The sequence below is a fragment of the Haliotis asinina genome, chromosome 8 (genome assembly GCF_037392515.1).
Source record: "Haliotis asinina isolate JCU_RB_2024 chromosome 8, JCU_Hal_asi_v2, whole genome shotgun sequence".
NCBI lineage: Eukaryota > Metazoa > Mollusca > Gastropoda > Lepetellida > Haliotidae > Haliotis > Haliotis asinina.
The window spans coordinates 47,576,288-47,597,220 of NC_090287.1; the positions used below are offsets into that span (position 1 = coordinate 47,576,288).

The 20,933-nt window shown below is 36.0% G+C and overlaps 1 protein-coding gene and 1 pseudogene across 2 annotated transcripts in view; one reads left to right on the top strand and one right to left on the bottom strand.

Moving 5' to 3' along the window:
• LOC137293800 (synaptosomal-associated protein 25-like) overlaps positions 1-20,933 on the top strand; it is a 135,068-nt gene that overhangs the window by 10,855 nt on the left and 103,280 nt on the right. For both annotated transcript variants that reach the window (XM_067824548.1, XM_067824547.1), the window contains exon 2: positions 2,109-2,245. In XM_067824548.1, the coding sequence (XP_067680649.1) occupies positions 2,171-2,245 (75 nt within the window). In that variant the 5' untranslated portion in view covers positions 2,109-2,170. The remainder of the gene's footprint in view (positions 1-2,108; positions 2,246-20,933) is intronic.
• On the bottom strand, positions 2,518-4,319 carry LOC137294236 (uncharacterized; annotated as a pseudogene).

Here is a 20,933-nt window from a genome sequence, read left to right on the forward strand (position 1 = left end):
TTGGCTTGTTAAATTTCCAAATTACCAGTGGTTTGTGTTTGTTAGTGCTTGATGTGTTCACTACAAGCATTACAGTAAGATCATCTTTTGATTGTTTCTTTTGCGAGTGTAGAATTTGGTTAAATTTTCGTAAAACAAGTCAGTTTCATCACAGTTGTAGATGTCACACGGATTTTATTCTACCTGGATTTGCTGCAATTCTTCTCTACAGCGATCTGAGGGGCCTGAGGCTGATTCACCATGAATTTTGTGCATTTTAATTCCATGTTGCTGCTTGTATCTGGTCACCCATCCACTACTGTAGGCAAAGTCAGTAAATCCTAATTTCTCTGATAGAATCTTAGCCTGTTCTCTTATCAGTTCATCATTCACATGAGTGGACCTTCTAATGTCACCAAACTATGAAAACAATGCCTTTTCAAGATCCTACTGCTGGGATTTTCTAGAGCTTGAAGCATTGGAATCAGTCGTAGAGACGCTTAACCACTTAGCAGACAGCTTCAGGTTGTCACATATGGTTGATCATCCAATCTTCTCATCATACTTCTGCTTGGCAAAACTGATGACTTGTCGTGTTGTCTGGGGTTTATCTTTCTTCAAAAGGCATATTTCTTTCTTGATCAATGGCATAGTTTCTACTCAGGCTCGCTTAGCAGGTGGTGTACTCATGACACCATGAAAACTCAGGTCGGTTGTAAGCATTTTATACAGCTCGCTCTATTATTATTTCTTGAATTAATCGTCTCAATTAATTACCTAGTATTTGTAATAAACAAGTGTAAAGCAGCCAATAAGGCACATGTTAATTACCACCAATGTGTGATTGTTTATGGTCAGATTATCTGACCGGGTGTGTTGATTGTCGGATACACCAAATGCTGTTACTATGTAATTACAATAATCACTTGCTAGATTGGTGTCAGAATGCAAGAATTTTAGATTAACGAGATTAATTATCACTGTTTTAGTTTTAAATGGTTCCCTAATTCTTGGTCAGATTACAGCATTGTCAGATTATTGAGTGTCAAAGAGATGAGAGTTGACTGTATGTATATTTTCACAGTGTAAACAAGAGACCCAAACTATACATACTGTGAAATGCGCTGATGTGTTGCACATTATCATGACTGTATTCTAGGCTGTATGCTTGTAGTGGGCTTTTTGTCTATATTCTAAGGCTTTGTAATGGACTTTTGACATGATCAAGTACATCCTGTAGATGAGTTAGATACATGAGAAGATCTGGATTAGAATTGGTCTTGCTTGTCATACAAGCCGACTAATGGGACTTTCTGACTTGCTTAAAAAATGTCATTATATTCCAGCTGCCTAGATCAAAGGCAAGTGTCAATTTTTGCAGATTTGGATATTATTTTGTCAACAGTTAAATAGTAATAGAAAACACTACAAATCATGGTGGGTTTTTTTGCATTAAAAATGGCAAAACATCAAATAATGCACAGTTACTTTATTCCAGCAGTGCAATAATGTGTACATGTACTCACAAATGATTAGAATGTGTTTTTTTTGTTTAATGCCACTTTCACCAATATTTCAGCTGTATAGAGGTGGTTTGCACATAATCGTATCTGGACCCAACAATCCATTGATGAACATCAAGAGCATTGATCAGTGCATTAGGTGAATGATGACATGTCCATCAGGTCAGAAAGCCAGATCACCTGATCTCATTAGTCTCCTCTTACAAGCATGGGTTACTGAAGAAAAAGTCTGTCCCAAGTCTTGACAGGCAACCCAGTTGTGATACTGCTGGAATATTACTGAAAGTGGTGTAAAACTAAAACTCACTCTCGTGATTATCTAGTTTTATAGGTCAAGCCAGGCAAAACCTACATTTAAATTTCATAGACTTTACAGTGTTATTTCATACTTATGTTTTACTTACATACCTCCATCATAGGTATGGCATTGAAGAATCACTGTAAGATAGCATCATCATTTAATCAGAGTACTCCAGCTTCCATTCCTATATGTTCAAAACAGTTTCCTGAGACAAATTATTTCTTTGATGTGGACAAATGCTTATGGCTTTGCAGCTAATCAACATTTCCACACGACCAGCATAAAATTTGTGGCAAATATTTCAGAACCCACAAGAGGAACTCAATCGACCATTTGTGGCACCCTGTGATCAACCAGACTAGCAAAGATGGCGACAACAGATGATGATATGCGCCGTGAATTGCAGGACATCCAGATGCAGGCCAACATGACCACAGATGAGGTGAGATGTCATGCTATCAGCAGAAACACTCGAATGTAGCTCAAAGTTTTCGTTCAGTTTTGCAAACAGTTATGTTTCCTTCCATTTTCCCTGTGTAATGTGGTTGTCATGAATAATAAGTGGTAAATTTAGTTTTGCACTAATATTATGAGTGCTTCTTGTAGAATACTGTAAGTAATCTGGAATGTCACATACAAAAAAACGTTTTTACATCCAGTACAGATATTTCTGTCTGTTATTTCAATGTAGAAAGTAGTAGTGATGTGTAAGCACTAATAGTTACAGGATTGGTAATGACATTTGAGTTCAGGGTCCATAAATTCCCTTGACACCTTGGGCTTGACACCTTGTAGCAATTCTGTAATAGAAAGCACAAAATTCTTATGAATAAATGTATCTTACAATTTATTGCTTCTTTCCAGAAGCTTGTTTCTGAATCATCATTTTTGGTTCCCATGGTGTTGTGTTTTCTTTCTTTCTGGTGGTTCCCCAAGGGCACTTGCAAGAGTTATCTCCCAAAATGGAAAGTGTTAGAAGCTTCATAAATTTTCCTGTGGTACACATGCACATGTTTATTTGTTTTCAGATACTTTATTTAAAGGTCTGTCTTAAAGTAGTTATCTGTGGTAAATTTAAAGACTAAATACATTCAGTCATTCCCTTGTAGTACAAAATATTGCTCAGTATTAATGTCTCCTCAGGATCTGCATACAGATTGCTTGGAGTGTTCTAAGGCTGTTGTAAGGCTCGTCAGTTGCTATCTCCATCAGCGTGTGGGAAGTATTCTGTGGTCACTATGAAAAAAAATGATGACAGAAACTGCTCCGGACGTCTCATTACAAGGTGCTTGTAGCCCTTCTGTAATTGCGAGGATTAAGGATATGGGTTTTTTTAAGATATAAAAATTTTGAGATGACCCCCGATTTGAAACACTTCACAGTACAATATATGTAGACAAGGCCAGACACTTCAGCAGTGTCTGCTCTAGCTTAAATTTTCTTGGGGTCTTTTGAACCCCTTCACTTAACAGTTAGGGGTCCAAAAACAAACTGGAAGGGTCCATATTTGGGTTTGTAATATAGCATTAACAACAGAACACAGTTGGTGTAAAAATTTAAATTTAATTTTGAAACTGCAAAAACATAAACAATATTCATTTAAGCGAAAAAGCTTTCTCTTTTTGTCACCATTTTGAGACGGCTGGTGCAAGAGAAACATCCCTTACAGGAGGTCCTAGAGCCAACTGCATCAGTGTGTCGAGCCTCTCTGATGACAGCCTGTTTCTGTGTGACCTCTTTATGAGGTTTTGAACTCTGAAACCCCTCTCAACAGTTGCTGTTTGGAGGGGCAACAGGACAGCCACTTGTGCAATCTTGCACAGATTTGAAAAAGTATCAGGGTGTCTTGACGACAGTATCTGCCATAACTGACAGATACTTGTGCAAGGATAATGCTGCTGATGAACCATATCCTTGCACATTGCCCATTCTCTGATCTCGGTGTCTACAAAGGTGTTATCACAATGACTGTAGAAGTCAATGATATTTTGGAGTTGTTCTGTACCCCAGTGTCTTCTAGCTTCTGCAACAAATGAATGTCTAGAAAATACTAACTCTGTCCATTTGCACATCAGTTGTGAATGTTTGTATCATCACAATGTGAAAATAATCTTACGTTCATAAAGTAGACTGAAAGTCACTAAATAGGCTTAAAATGAATCTAGAGTCTATTGTAAAATTGGGTATTTTATGTATGTTTTCAGAAACTATTCTGTAGTTTAATGAGGCTTTGTCTGTTTTCGTCAGATTAGCCAAACTGATAACACATTTTACAGTTATTATATTACCTTCAGGCAAGAAAGACAGTCCTGTAAGTGTCAGGACTGACATGCATGTGACAATGTCAGTAGCCACACCTGGGAATCTGCTCTGAAGCTCGCTCATGAGGTTTTGTAGGAAGCAGCCACAACATTTGTGAACTGCTTCTCAACGCCAGCCACTGATGTTATTGGAACACCATCAAACAAAATATTTTGTAGTAAATGTAGCTTACCTGAACACAGCCTCCAAGACATTGTAGATAGAAAACCATCTGAGGCTGTGAATTTCTTTGTATGTGACATTTTCGCACTCAAGCACCTCCTCTAGTGCAAAAAGATGTTCGCTTCAGACAGAGGAGTTCTTGAAGAAGTAGAAGATGTCTTATAATGTCTCTTGAGATTTCTTCAGATAGGGAACATTGGAATGCCACGGTCCTGTAATGTTTTTTTGACAGTTTCGAGTAGAGTAGATACCTTGCCATCAGGAATTTGCACATTAGCAAGGAAATTTGTTTCAACATCAAATGCTGAATTGAGAGATCTGGTATATATCAGGAGTTTATTTGTAACTGATATATCTGTGCTTTCATCAATCAGTATTGATATACAAGGACAAGCACTGATCTTGCTGGCTACTGAGACACGAAAGGAATCAGCTATGGCATCTTGCATGTCATCAACTGCACAGTGAAATGTGTATTTCATTGAGTCTGAATCACAACCTAATGTTTTTTGAAATGATTGTCCATGAAGCATGCATGATTCCATCAATGCAGCACATTTTGATGAGGCAATTAGCTCCTTTGCCAGCCAGTATGTATTCCTGGTCATTCCTTGTCATTCAGCACTTTGGAGGTAACTGTAGACATGTTCTGTCTCAGAGATGTAGCTTGAATAGCAGAATTGTGGTCATCAGCCTTCATGTACCTGACTGAGTGGAATGCCTATAGTTATGGCAGCCAACAGTAAATGCATTGGTCTTGCTTTCAGAAATCCAGACATGGCAAGTCATGCCAAGTGATCTCTCAAATCTTAACCAGTTGTTCTTTGTAAGCCAGCCACTTTAAAATCGCTTTTCAACTTTCTGTGTCTTTTGCAAAGGTTCTTTTTCTGTCATTTTTTTCACCAGTTTTCTCAGCTGGTAATGATTTTTGAGCGGTAGTATTGCCAAACTGTCAAATTTATAAACTTAGTAAACAACCTCCTTATAAGGATGTGCTGTATTTCATGGAACAAGGTAAATAACAAACTTTTGTGGACGATGATTATATATTCACTCACTCTGACGAATTCTTAGAAAAAAAAACCACACAATAAGTCTGTTGTAGAATATCAAAATATTTAGAGTCCATAAAAGAAGAACAATGCCCATATTCAAGTTTTCGCATTTATTCTGCATTATATTTTTTTGCTCCATTACCCTGTTCTGACGAATACCCTTGGCATGCCTGGCTGTTTTCAGCTTGACATGAGGTCGTGATGTTTTCGACCAATCCCCAAGCTAACCAAATTACGAATTTTGCCGAGCCCTTCAATAGGTATCATCTGATTAGCTGAAGAAACCTACGGACCACACCGTACATTAAGTTATGCAAAACCGAAAATAGATGTAAATCAAGTAACCGGTTTGTGTATTGGTCATGAAAAGTGCAAGACAAATAGAACTGGTTTTGTTTAACACACGGAAGAGTTTATGAACCGGAAACATTTATAAACATTTCGCAGTTGTCTTTGACATGAAATAACCCAATACGCTAGGACATGTACACACATTTACGTTTTTGATTTGTGATAGGAAATTAATACTGCTCGAGTCAATGTGTCCACAAGACCCACACATGTTACGCAGGTGCGTTCAAGCTCAAATTTGTGCTTCAGTGCATTCATCTACCTGCTTTACCGATTGACCAGTGAAAGGGCTTGCTTTCACCACACCCCCTTTGGGCGGCCTTATTGTCCTTGCTATCATCCGCCATCTCACCCTCGTGTCTACTGACATCAATTACATCAACACGTGTTGATATATTTGATATCAGTAGACACTTGGGTGAGATTCTCCATTTGTTTCCTTTGACCTAATGCGTGAATTGTCATCTTGATATTGGACAACTTCTGGGAAAACAGTCAGTTATCTATCTTACAACAAAATACGAAGGACTTTCACATTTTTAGTCTTAACCTGTGGATTCAGAAGCAAGTTTTAGGGAAAAGGGAATCCAGTGTCAGAGGTAATTTTCTAAGAATTCTTGCAGTATAATGAATTGTTTTGACATGTTTTCTGAATAATCTATAATAAAATTCATGACATCAAAGAGCTTGAGTGTCCATATGTACATACGAAATGGAATAACTAAAGAACGGTTACCTACATTGTTTTCATATTTGGTACCTAGGTTTATCACAGTATGACAAATGTGCAGGTCAGGTTTGGTGACCTTGACCTTCATTTCAAGGTCACAAGGGGAATTTTAACTTTTTACCCTTGTCAGTGAGATCTCTCAAGAACCGGTCGCTGGATTTTTTCCACGTTTGACACCAAGCTTTATCTAGGGATGGCATAGGGTCCAGTTGATTTTGGTGGTGTTCATTTCATTTTCAAGGTCACTGCAACACTAAAGGTTTCAGCACCTTCACCTGTACTCCAGGTCCATATTTCATACACAATGACATTCATGTCCATGTCAAAGTGACTCATCAAAATATTTTTGTGTTTGAGCAATTGCACCAAAAGATATCAAGAGAGATTGACTGGTCATGTTTTCCTTGACATTAAACTTCATCTTAAACTACAACCTTCACTTTCATTACTTTTTAAGTTTGATTTGATAATTTGCGGCAGGGGATTATGTTACTGTAGTGACAATGCTTCTTGTGTTTGTTTTTTCCATAATGATAAACCCTGCAAAATATAGATAGAAGATTAATGTTTGAGTATGCATATGATTAATGTGGTGTTCTAATCATAGATTTGCTTCCACTAGAAAACCACTCTATGGTTTGTGGTGTGCATTGGCTGATTGATGAATTATATATCTTTGGGGACCCATTCATATGTTTTGATCCATTGCACACTGGGCACAAACTGTCGCCATTTATGTGGTCTATACTTAATACCAGGTCCAGGACGTTTCTCTTGAAGATTTACATATTTCTTTTCAAGCCTCTTTTGGATGTCTTTATTGCAGGAGGATGTCTTTCACACACAAATGAATGTATTGCAACAGAAAATGAAGAACCACTGACTCCAAAGAAGCCTTTTCATTTACCGAATGCTAGTACAAATTATATTTTGGATTTGATGTATCTTGATCAATCAGTATCATGGATGGAGAGAGTGTTTTTTTCCAGCCAAACATTGCAGCATTTGTAGACTTGACATGTCTACCAAAAATATTTCAGAGTGCAACTATTTGCATGGAAACCACTCTACTTTAATTTGAACGCTGTATAAACAGAATTTAACTTCCTCTGACTGTATAAATGTTCCTACAACCATCTTAATGGTGTCTCAGTGAAAGAGTGTGTCAATGGAAACTCCTGCTCTGAAGAATTATTTTTGGGCAAGTCATTTTGATGCAGCTTGGGCATTTTTATATTTGGCTATGGCACCAAATACTTACATACACACGCACAAATGACTGACATACTAATGCAAGATTTTTGGTTTTGCATCCGCTCCAGTATGTCCTTTCCTCTCTCATATTTTGAATAAAATTAGTTCATTAATACAAAGATTTAAATCTTTGTTTTTGTATCCAAATACGATAACTCAGGTGCTTTACAGTGTATGTTTTGTTATTCTGAATGAACCTAAAGATATATCTATTTCAGTCATAGAAAGTGGTACATAATCTTTATCAGCCCAGATGTTTCAAGTCTGGCCACCACGTTTTGAAAGTCAGTGGCCCAAATAAAAATAACAAAAGCTCAAGTCAAGATTGCAGTTGGATAAGTCATAGAAACTCATGACTTAACCGTTAATTTGAATGGATTTTCATCCCTCATCATTGTTCTGCCAAGACATTCACAACTAGGGTTCAGGGGCCCTTATACAGATAAAAGTCATTTGGTCCTGGGTTATGACCTATGACAAAAATTCTTTGTAAATATGTTTTTGCATTAAACATGATGTCCAATCATGAAGATTGAGGCTGCGAAAACTGAGATGTCATTTGTTATAGTACTGTAAACAATGCTAAACATTGCTGTGGGTCCTGGGCCCATGGTTAATTAAACTAGTGGGGCATATGCCATTGTAGGTGGGCCATCAGAAAAAAACAAGGGAGACAAGGCAGTTTTAATGAATTTGTGACTCAAATAGCTGTTCTGTTATATCAATTAACTACTATTGATTTGGCCATAAAGGTCATTATCTACTAACTGTTTAAATTTTGAGTTAGTAAAAATCGAAAACAGTTACAATCACTTTGGTAATACTGGTCACAAGATAATTTTTTTCACATCTTTTGAAACAGTTTTCTCTGTATCACTGATCTACATTCACTAAGACTGTCCTCAAAATTGAAATCCTGAATTCTAGAACCTTCGACAGCTATGAGTAGTAGTTCATCAAGGTTCTCATCTGAAAGTTTCTCAGTGATGTTTTCACCAAATTTTGGCAACTAAAACCTCTCTCACAGTCTGATGTGTGATGGGTGCCGTCAGTGCAACTGAAGCAAGAATCAGTAGATTAGGAAAGTCTTAAGAGTGGTAGCTGTGTATCAAACTCCACAGATTCTGCATGTTATCTCTTGGATAACCTGAGTTAACAACTAGCTTTTTCAGTTTCCCCCCATTCCACTCGGGCATCAGCAACATCCATGATTGCTTTCACATGTATTTCTGTCCCATTGACAAAACGTTATTTCTCACTCCCAAAGTGTTCCAACAGAATCTCTAATTTCAGATTTCCCCACATTTCAAGTTCATCACTGGCAAGAAATGAAACTGGACGCATATCAAGCACACCAAAGGCATATATGATGCTGTTGTTTGTAAACCTTCTCTCAAGATTTTTTATTACAACTTAAATAAAGTTATTACTGATATTTTCAGTGTCATTTCTGCCTTTCATTAGATGATTGGACTTGAACTGAGCTTTCCCTGATTCATATAGTGTGGTATGCAGTGGTAATTTACCATCATGGGATTTTTTGTTCAACAACAGTCCAGTAACTCCTTTGTCCACAACTGTCATGACAGATGCTCCGTCATTTCCAAAACCCATACATTTAACTACGGGTACAGTCTTTTCATCAAAGATATTTTAAGTCTCTCTGCTATTGCAGATCCTGTACCCTGTTCAAGTTTGGCATTAGTAATGAAATGTGTAGATGCAGTAAATGGCTCTGGGTCAATCACAGTTGCATACACCATTAAATTTTTGTGAGCGGTGATGTCGGTACTTTCATCTGTCAGTATGCTAACAAACGGGGAACAGACAAGCTTATTGTCCAAGTCTCTCCTTATAACCGATGCCAGCGCCAACACCATTTCATTAGCTGTTGGTGTGCTGGTGTGTGTTGTATATCCTGACCCACTGCCTTCCCCAGTCTTTAAATTTTCAGTGAAAGGACAACATAGTTCTTTCAAAAGATTCATCAAACTGGGATACTTTTGCATGGGCAAGGCTTCCTTTACCAGCCAAAGAACTACTTTCATACACTGAATTGCTGCCTTTTCTTTTTCACTGAGCACATTTTTTACTGCCATTTTCATTTGTCCCTTCAACAATTCAGCATGCATGGCAAGTATATGGTCGGCACTATGAGCGTTGAAGTACAGAAATTATCACTTCCATCAGTGAAAACATTATGTTTTCCATTTTTCAGACAAAGTGCACAAGTTATTTTGTTTTGACACTAATTATACTGAACCCATGGATACAGACCTTGCCATTTTGTTTGGAACGAATGGATGTTTTGCTGTTGGTCGGCGTGTCACTGACTTTTGATGGTTCTGTTTCATTTAGTGAATTAGAACTGTCATCACTTGATTTCGCAATGTTTTTGGCATTTTCTCTGTCAGTTTTTTATCTTTTTATTTCGAAAAACAATTGAATTCGTGCCTGCCGTTTGACAGCAGCTGATGACTTTTCACCTGACATTTTGTTTCTATAACTGAACACTGTCTTTTCAACTTCAGTTACTTCCCTAAGATATAGATGGAAATACACTGATAAGGGACGCAACTCTTAATGTATATTGAAACAGCATGACTTTGAATAAGCTACACATTATATGCTCCATGCACTGATTTAGGCATTGCATTAAATGCCGACTGATCGCTCAAAATTAAGAAAACAAGTTGCAAATATTAAAACGTTTGGAGAGGTATGTTTTGATTGATACACGTCAAATTATGTTATAGTGCACCAATCAGACTCACAAGGTTAAGGGACAGTGCGTCATATTTAACTATAATGCACCAATGGCGCAAGGGCACAATCTAAATTAGGCGCACATTTTCGTAAGGTTTGAAAAGTGAACGTTGTGCAAAAATTGTGCTCTCGTAGTCCTGGATCTGTGTACACACAAATGTAGAATATCTAATTTCCTATCTTTTGGTATAAAGATAGATAGATAGATAGATAGATAGATAGATAGATAGATAGATAGATAGATAGATAGATAAAATTAATATGTCAACCATAAAGCTCTTACTATATATATATAAAGAAACATTATGCTGCTCTTGTATACAGCATTGGTGATATAAGTGAAATCCTTCTGTCGGAAGTAGTGTTTAGAATATGCTATTTACTATTTCTTGAAACACTACTAATGGAAATAAAGGGGAAGACAATTTCCAGTGCATCATCTGTTAACCCCCTGGATGCTGAGTTTTTTTTTCAGCCTCACATATTTTAAGGTTTGAAAAGTAAACATTGTGCGAGAATTGCGTGGTCCTGGATCTGTTGACGTTATGGCGTGTTTTGTGCATTTTATGAGGTAGGATAAAGACAACACTGGTTTGCTGATTAGTATGTGTCTAACCTAATTTCCACTCAGTGTGTAAAAGGTCTCATCTTCTGTGTCAGAATTCAACACTTTTTAGACAAAAGATAAAATTAATGTTTTTACCACTGAAATAGTGTCCTGATACTCCTGAATATATCAGTGCATCATCTGTTAATCCCCTGGATGCCGAGTTTATTTTCAGCCGCACATTTTTGTAAGGTTTGAAAAGTGAATGTTGTGCGAGAATTGGGTGGTCCTGGATCTGTGTACGGCTATAAAATTACCCAGGAATGTAGAATATTTAATTTCCTATCTGTTGATATAAGTATAACTGCGACTACCTCAGGGTTTTAGAAATAAACACTGCCAAATGCTGTCCCAAACTTTTGTGTGCATTAAAAAACAGCAAATTTCTCTGTTTTTCATCGTGCAGTAATAAAAGCACTCTGCTACGATTTTTAATTTGTCATCTTTACGGAAAGTGTGAACGAAGAAAATACAGCTCGACATCTGAGTGACATAAGTGTGTATGAAATGGATTTATGTGCTAATTTATAAGTTCATACGCACAAAATGCTTTACATAGGTCAGTGTAACTCAGATCACATGGAGAGAATTTGCTGCGGATACAGACAGTATATTATCATTATGTTTTGTTCACAGTGAACCAAACCTTTGCAATAGAAAGTTCCCCAATGTGAGCGGACACCTTTTGGTAGTTTCACAGTTTGTAAGAAAAGATGCCAATATACATGTACTCCAGGTAATAGCGATTTGAATGGCCCTATCTTATACATGATTTAGTTCTTAGATTCCCATATTCTCCTGTTTGTGTAGATATATTTTGATAAATTTTGCATCATTATTAATGGAGTAACAGACACATCTTCAAATGTAATGAAATAACTGAAAATAATGCAACATTTTAGTTGACGTCATGGCATGTTTTGTGCATTTTTTTACTTCAGAAAAAGTCGACACTGGTTTGCTGATTAGTATATGTCTAACCTAATTTCCACTCAGTGTGTAAAAGGTCTCATCTTCTGTGTCAGAATTCAACACTTTTTAGACAAAAGATAAAATTAATGTTTTTACCACTAAAATAGTGTCCTGAATATGTCAACAATTAGGTGGTTTTACAATGTATCTTATTGTGAGCAACACGCGCACCTGTTTTAGCGTAATTTCACAACACCTGAATATTCATTGAATGTTCATTTAGGATATAACCATTTCTTCTTTTGATTATGTAATTATTTTACTTCATAAGTATGCAATGAAAGGTACAAAGAGATCGTTTTTTTAGTATGAAATTATTAGGATATGGACGTAAGGTTTGTCCAAAGTAAGACATGACCTGGTTTATATATTTTTTAACAATTTCCCTAAAAATATTGTTTGAGTTAGATATTCTGCCATCAAAATATGTTTTACTTGAATTCGAATTGACTTTATTATCAAAAACAATGATAATGAATCATAAAAGGTTTTTGACAAACTCGCACCTGGTCAATCAATTTTCAAAATTGTCGAAAACGACACAAACCGATGCAATGAACAAGACAATTCCTTTAAATATGTGTGCCTATACATTTCATAAAAAATACAAATCATTTTCATTATTATTACCAGTTTTACTTATGAGGTTGAATTAAATTACTGTTTTTTAACCTGTTCATATGAAACTGCAATATTTGTCTAAATGTATTGAATATTGTACATCACAGGAACTAAAGCACATGTTGCAGTAATAGCTACGAGGCTCAAAATGTGGTATAGTACACTTACTGAGTCAATTTCCCTTGTAAATGTTATTCAAACAATCAAAACCTTTCAAAGAATAAAAACACACACCCTATATCCACATATGATATGATGTTGAACATGGATCTATGTAGATACTGAAATCAGTTTCATGAAAAAATATCTGAATGATACGCAAAATATACATGACAATACTGAAAGTGCAATTGGAATGATATGACCATTGTGTTTACTCTTGTTCAACCGACCTTCACCTCAAAGAAATTGCCTAATATGTACAACAATGTTGGTGCGTGACATCACTACCGATGACCGATTTCTTTAAAAATAGCAGCTTCGCTGATAAGGATACACAGGATTTTGCGAGGACTTTTTCCTTGATTCAGGGATCTTATTGTTTACATTTCAAACAAGCACAGTCTTACGCACATAGCATATGTGTTTTCATGCCCAGTATGTTTCATTTCATTTTAACTAGACAGTTGGCACTGCTGACAAAGACCATTTGTAATTTGATTGTAAGCTGTGAGGGGAATTCAATGATGCATTTATCGCAGCTGACTATGAAATATATGTGATGTAATAGGCATCTCAATACCGGCCTTCTCGAAACTATCCAGTAGGGTGGAAAGTGCACTTCAGCATTCATGTAAGTGTATTTTCTGAATCATCCCAACTGATTTGGGGTTCATCAGCGACGTTTTAGAATTATCATTACTGGTTACATGAAAACTTGATATCAGTGATCATTAATATGTTATTTTTGAAATTCAATACTCACAGTGTTTATCCGATTTTCACATTTGAAAATATACAGCAAATAACGCTCTGTATCGCGATTTTGTATAGTGTGAAAAATGGCGATATTTACGGTGAAGCCTATTTTCAAAGCTAATTTTTAGCACTTAGGTTTGTCTGAGATAATAGTGGATGGTATCAAGAAACAGGAAATTTTCCACAGAATTCAAAACTGTGAAGTATATATGTGTGCGTGGTATATTTATAATTTTATTGGATTTCAAAGTGAGGTTTGAAGAGGAGGGACATATATGTCTCTGTGGCATCCAGGAGGTTAACCCAGAGAATCACATCAGAAAAGTGTAGCCTACTTCATCAAGATACAAGGCATTAATAAGACAGTTATCAGAAGCTGGTTGTATATAGCGATTACCTACCTTAAGACACTGACTGGTCCATTTATGTGTAGAGTTGTGACATCCAAGGATTTCCTCTATATGTATAGATCACAATGCCATTGTTCAACAAACTGTGAAGTAATAAGATACTGATTTTGAAATGGGTGTAACAATGTGTACCATTGTTACGATATCAAAATTCAGTTTAAATGTATCAATCAATGTAGCTTCTTAGAAATGAATATGTATAACACCAGCCAGGGTTTGATTTAGTGCTTTGTTACTAAGTACAACTTAGTTAACTAAGTTGCATCAGGTTCAAGTAAAGTTTTGAATTTTCAGAACAAAACATCTAAAATATTCAAAAGCATATTTTTTTCATTACATATTGTTGTAAAACAGGAGGTCAGCTGTTTTTTAAAAGCCATATGTGGCAAGTTTCTTTAAGAGAGTAACTTGTCCTGACTAATTTTCCACTTTATCCTGACATAATCATAATGATGAAATTGTGAAAAGAATAATTCAAGAAGGTATTTGAAGTTAAAGTTTACTGGACTATTTATTGAAAAGTGATATATAGCCAAGAAAGATAACCCTACTCTGTTATCATTGCTGAATTTGATACGTACATTTTAAGCAGATAGGAAATGAAACCGAAAGCGGAAATTGTCTTTTAGCTCACTGACAAGTCTGATACCATTATTTGATTGCCTGAAATGAAAACTGACTTGTCATTGGGCAATGGGATATTTTAAATCCTGTAAGAGTAGTGCAATTGGAATTTGTCTGGTGCAAGTAGGTTTTTAATCTTAGGTTGCACTTGGAGCAAGAAGGTTAACATCTTTTAAATCAAGCCATGCCAGTTTGTAATGAGAAAATATTATGTCACAATGTGACAAAATCTTTCATACAAAACTAATTGTCTTCTATTGAATGAGAAACAATACTAATTGAGTTTGGCAAACTTCTCAGTACATCTAAGCAGACCGTTTCACAGCTGTCTGTCATGTTGATGCTGTACAAAGTTCTTTTGCTTTTGGTTGTGGGTATTCATTCCCTCAGTGAAAAGGGAGACCTTGTAATGATGAGTGAGGAGTATCAAGCATTGATTTTTCCTTTATTCAAACAGTCCATATATTATTTATGCCTTTAGGAACTAAACAGTAGCTGCTTATTGTTATTGACTGACCCAGGTTTTCTTTGGTACACCCCAGTCTTCAGTAACAAGAACCAAACCTGCCTTGTGGCTGGATAGACTCAATGATGACATTGTCAACATATTAAATGTATGAAATTCTGCACACTGAGAAAACCCATAACAAGTGTCAGAATGTGTTATCGTATGTTTCCAGCGTTTTCCCAGCTGTCGCTTGAGACAGTTTGTACACTGTCATTGTGATGGCTAAGGACATGCTGAAATTTACTGAATTTTTCAGTTTTGTCTTTATGCAACATAATTATAAGAACAAGTATGTGTGTTTTTATAGATTAAGTTGTGGCATATTTGGTGTATGTGAATAATCGGCAGTGTAATGTATTTAGAGTCTGTTCCTTTTTAGTTCCAATTGAAGACATACTTAATAAATAGATGCCCAGTATCAGTATCAATAACATCTGCATTTGTATCCAAAATAGTACATCTACAGCTAGTAACTATTGATTTTCTTTGAAAGAAGATGAAGAAATTCCCTAGAGTGTTATGCATTTGGCCATTTTACTTTAGAAAAAAATATCAGCCAATCTTCTCTCACCAATAAAAGGGAATTTGTGGTGGAACTATTGATTGCAGAGCAGTGTGTGTAGAGTAGAAAGATGAGGGAGACATGTTAGGAAGTCATCACATTAAGCTCATGTAAGGAGAAGCTAATTACAAAATGATGAATGATTTATGTTGTCTTCACTGCCTGCTTAATAGCAACTCTTTTTGTGACAGGTTTCATAACAGTCAAGTTCACTGTGCTAAGGTCATCTTACTGCCAGTACTGACATTAAGCCTATTTTATTCCTCATATTTGAAATGACTTAACTTCCTTGTGCTTGTTTATTTTCTGAGAATTAGATTTTCCTATTAATTGCATTTTAATGTATACCTCAGAGTTTCAATTACATTTTGAACTGTTTTGAACTTTATCTGAAAGAATATTGATTCTAAACAAGGTTTTATACATCAGAACATACAGAACTTAATTGTGAAATCTGTAAATTGCCACTCAAATTAAATACAACAATCAACAAAAGATTATGTTTAGAATCTTAAGGTAATTCTTTGGAATAAATGAGTTGCAGCAGCAGTAACAATAGCAAGAAATATAAGAAGCCTGCATTCACTACCTGTAAAGGTCCGGGTAAGAATATATCTTCAATAACCCATGCTTGTTGTAAGAGGCTACTACTGGGATTGGATGGTCAGGTTCACTGACTTGGTTGACACATGTCATTGGTTCCCAGTCATGCAGATCAATACTTGTGATGTTTGATCACTGGATTGTCTAGTCCAGACTCAATTATTTACAGACTGCCACCACATACTTGAAATATTGTTGAGTGTCGTGAAACTCACTCACTTTGCATTCACATGCCAAATATTTTGAAAGACAGCAAGACAAAATGGTCTCATAATAGTATTTGCACTATTTATACTCATTTGAAATAAGCTCCTTATTGCACAGAATGTTTGAACTACAAGAGCACTTTGCATCAAATTTATTATCGATGGTCTTCGATGACAAGACCTAGAGACACTGGATGGACCCTGACTTGTCACAACTTTATCACTTGTTGGTGTCAGTGTGCACGAGAGACCCAGCACACACTAAAGGTTTCCATTTGGGGATAGCTCTACAGATGAATGATCGGTCAAATGACAACACCAAATGAATTATCAATATGACATCAAAGTGTTGTGTACGTATGACTCAACATGGTAGACACATGATATTTTTGTGCTTTCCAGAAGATACATTTCACAGTCATTTACTGTCATTACAGTGTCACTATAATTTAATCATTTCCAATACTTTTCACCGATTGTATATAATTGCAGCACTGTATGTTCTGTTCTATTTTATTGATTGTCAGCTGTCGTAAAACAATGAAACATGTATCAGCTGTTGTTTCGATTCCGTCAGTGAACATTTGCGTTGTCACATGCAGCTGTGCGAGAATGTTATCCTATATTACAATACAGTAAGCTGTGCATTAACTTCTGAAGTGTAGCCCACTCCACATTACAGCATTATGTTACACCAAGCGGAAATTCATCCAGTTGCTCACTAGGAAAAAAAGAGGGAAAAAATACTGATCACACCATCGAATATTATAAGTACAAACAATGATGACAGTAATGTTTGAACTAATAACAACAATGCATCTTCCGAGAACATACATGACACAATTTTATTGTAATTCAGAGAATAGTATCCACTCTCCCTATAATTTACTAATGCAACCATTACATGGTCTTGTGATTTTTACACATTTTTTAAGCTGCATTTATTAATTAATGCTAATTTCTTTTTATAGAAGTTGTCTTTTGGGTTTTCTAAATTTTAATTTTAGGGTATCTGAATTAGCTGTATTTGTCTGGCAGTATCATGTATCAGATCAGTAATGTCAAGCATTGATTTTCTCCACCTTTGACTGAAACTGCTGTAAAATGTCAGTTTGGAGCTGAAACTGAAGTCATAATTCTTTCTGTCAGTCGCACACTTATCAGTCGTACACTGTCAGAGGTGCCAGTTTCTCTTTGATAGTTTAACAACTTTATACAGTGCAGCTGTTAGCTCAATGTATAGTTCTTATTCACCTCTTTCACCAGTTTGTGTCATTCTGAAAATCTGCAAAGTGCTATCTTCAATAGTACATCTTTCTTTGTTTTTCTATAAAAATTGGTCCCTCCTTTGAGATAAACATGTTCCTTCAGATTTGTAATACCTGTACCGCAAAGACAACCATAAGATCTGCTTAAGAGAGGTTTCATTAGGTGAGTAATTTTAGATTTTACTCAGTGATTAGGGGAGATCAGCCTTTTTAACTCCTAATAAAGCATGCATGTGTCACATGTTGTGGAGATAGGATTGTTTCTTTCTGTTATCTCTGTGTTGATGTAATGATGCAAACACCAAAGAATTGGATTTTGTATCTCAATTTAATTTGCCAACAATTCCACTTTGCCTCTTCCTTGTGATGTCTTTTGGCATCTACACTTAGCTCAGTTGAAAATTATGTAAAATGACGGGTTTGGGTTTGCATGGCATGGATGCTGTTACCAAGGGACATAACTCTATTGTCTTTGAGGATCGATAATGCTGTGCTGTGTGCATGCTGTGGTCATGGAGAAGTAGCCCTATAATCCTATATACTTGTCTGTTGGTACATGTATGACGCACACAACAGAAAATACTTCATTCATTCTATTATAGCAGGATTTATCTACAATTATTAACTATGTGCCCTTGGCTCAAGTGTTTTCAGCACTGGGATTTTCATCTATTAACTTACATTCTGTGCTATAGTGTAAAACTGAACACTAACACCTTATCAGTCTTCTTCATAGGTCTTGTTACCTCTGATACACAAAACACACATGCTAAGCCTAGCACAGATCGTCATCGGTAACTTTATTCTAATAGGCACTTTTTCTGATGTAATTTAGAGCTTCTAGGTAGGCCTATTTAAAAAAAGAAAAATCACATATATGCAATCACGGAACAGGTCAAAAGGGCGGTATGACAAAAGGGCTGCAAAACAGAAAAGTCAAAAGGGACGCAAGATAGTCGAAAGGGCTGCAAACCCCTAGTCAAAAGGTCCGCATCAAAAAGTCAAAAGGGCCTCTGACTCATAGTCAGAAGGGCCACATATGTGTAAAATAACAATAATAACATCTTTTTCAAAGTTATAGTAAAAAATTTTACATCTACTCAGTGTATATTTTCTGCATGGTCCTGTTTTTAATAGATATTTTTTAAATAGTAGAAAATAATGACAAACAATAGATTATGTAATGGTTATATATTTCATTTCAGTGTCAAAACACTTCCCATTTATGATTATGATAAATATAATGTCTTTAAAAATGGCACTAGTAAGAAAATAAAATATTACACAGAACGCATATACACAGTGTATCCCTTTCATGTCATTTGAGTTTTGACTATCATGTAAGTTGTCACTAATCCTGTGAATGTCTTGTTTTCTCTGCCCTTTAGTCAGTACTATCACAATATTTTAGCGTATCGTTCTTTGTTATTAAACCTACAACTAACATTGATTTGACTCTGTGTCAATGTGTGACAGTACAAGTTCATGGACAGACTTGTTTTGGATATTACTCCCTCTACTGTGGCAGTTAAGTGTGTGATGTATTTGAAAACCAGGAGGAAGAACCAGCATGAAATCAAGTGTGATTGTTGCACAAAATGGACCCACAGGACATGTGACACTGGAGTGTCAAGAGATCAGTATTTACACCTTGTGAACAGTGGGATCATTTTCCTTTTAGCTGTCACACGACAATGTATTTGATAACTATAAAAATCATTTTATTATATTACCTCACAGCCTCTATAGAGAAGGTACCTATCTTCTGATATGAAAAGGTCCTGAAATATTTTGTAATTTACTACAAATATGAGATTTTGAAGCATTTTCACACCCTGAAATATCAATCATATTTCATAGGTTTACTATGGCTCCATATTAAGCACTTATCAAGAAACATGCTCTCCAAAATTCTGCATTTATGGTTGTATGTTGAGAAAAATTTGTATCTTTTATGATGCAAGCTTCCTAACAAGTGAGTCATTTTGTTCCTCATGGTTTCCTTTGTTTGAGACCAAGCCAGGTATCAGTGAAGTGAGACAAAACATCTATAGTTGTATTCAGGTGCATTATTGATCAGTGACTTTGAGTAAGTTCATCACATCCAAGAGGGAAAATCATGTTTTGTGGTAATAGTTGTATTGACAAGTTTCATTTCATTGTCATGGACCAGCAGAGTTCCATTTGTGTTCAGAGGTGAATAAATAAGGTGTCACTTTCAGTAGTGTATTTTTGTTTTGGGTTCAACAGAGCTCCAACTCAATTTTTTTTTTAAATATTATTGTTACACTTATAACGATGTATCAGATTATGTCTACCCTCTGTTTTATGGTAGATAGATTATTTGTTTGGATGACAAAATAATATTCAAGTTGAACAAGTTCTGGTAAAACAAATTCTGCTAATGTTGATTAGTGGTGTGATGATACAATAATAAGACTGGCCAATGGATGTTTCTTGTGCCTGAATGTACAAAGCAGTGTGACTTGCACAGGGAAACTGCAGAAGATCCAGAAATGTAAAATTTATGTTCTAAATATTGGGCACTTATTTTGATTATCCGCATCTCAGTCATAAACTTGATCCTTCTGAAGAAGCACAACAAGATAGGACATCTGTTAAAGGGTTAATCCCTATCATAATGAGATGGAGAACACTGAGTACTCCAGAATTACCATGGGTTTAAAAACATTGGCATGCAGCCAGGAATTTCAATCCATGACAACTTGCATTCACAGTCACAGTGCACAATTGCCAACTTTGGAGCCCAGAAGGTGACAAGGGCTTAAATTAAAGAAATAATTTTTCTTTAGATTTCTTGGTTGGTTCAATACCTATAGGATTATTTCCAATAAAATGTCTACGATTGTAGACGAGGCTACTGTATGAACAAGTCAGAAATGTCTCTGTAATGGTCGGACACAATCAATATGCAGATACCACGAACACTTGCACATGATGGAAGCTTGGAAATTCACATGAAGCTGGAAGCTTTTGTAGCCTGGTTAACCTAATCTGTACATACCATGTCATTGTAATCACATAATTGCACTTACTTTTTGGTATACATCACTGACATGTTATTTTTGAGTGTTGGTGCATTTGAAGTGTTGAAGACATTCAGCTTAGCTGTATCTCCTTGGTTTTGTTGTAATTTTGGTATGTCAAGTTGACATGAGATCCTTTAGCTT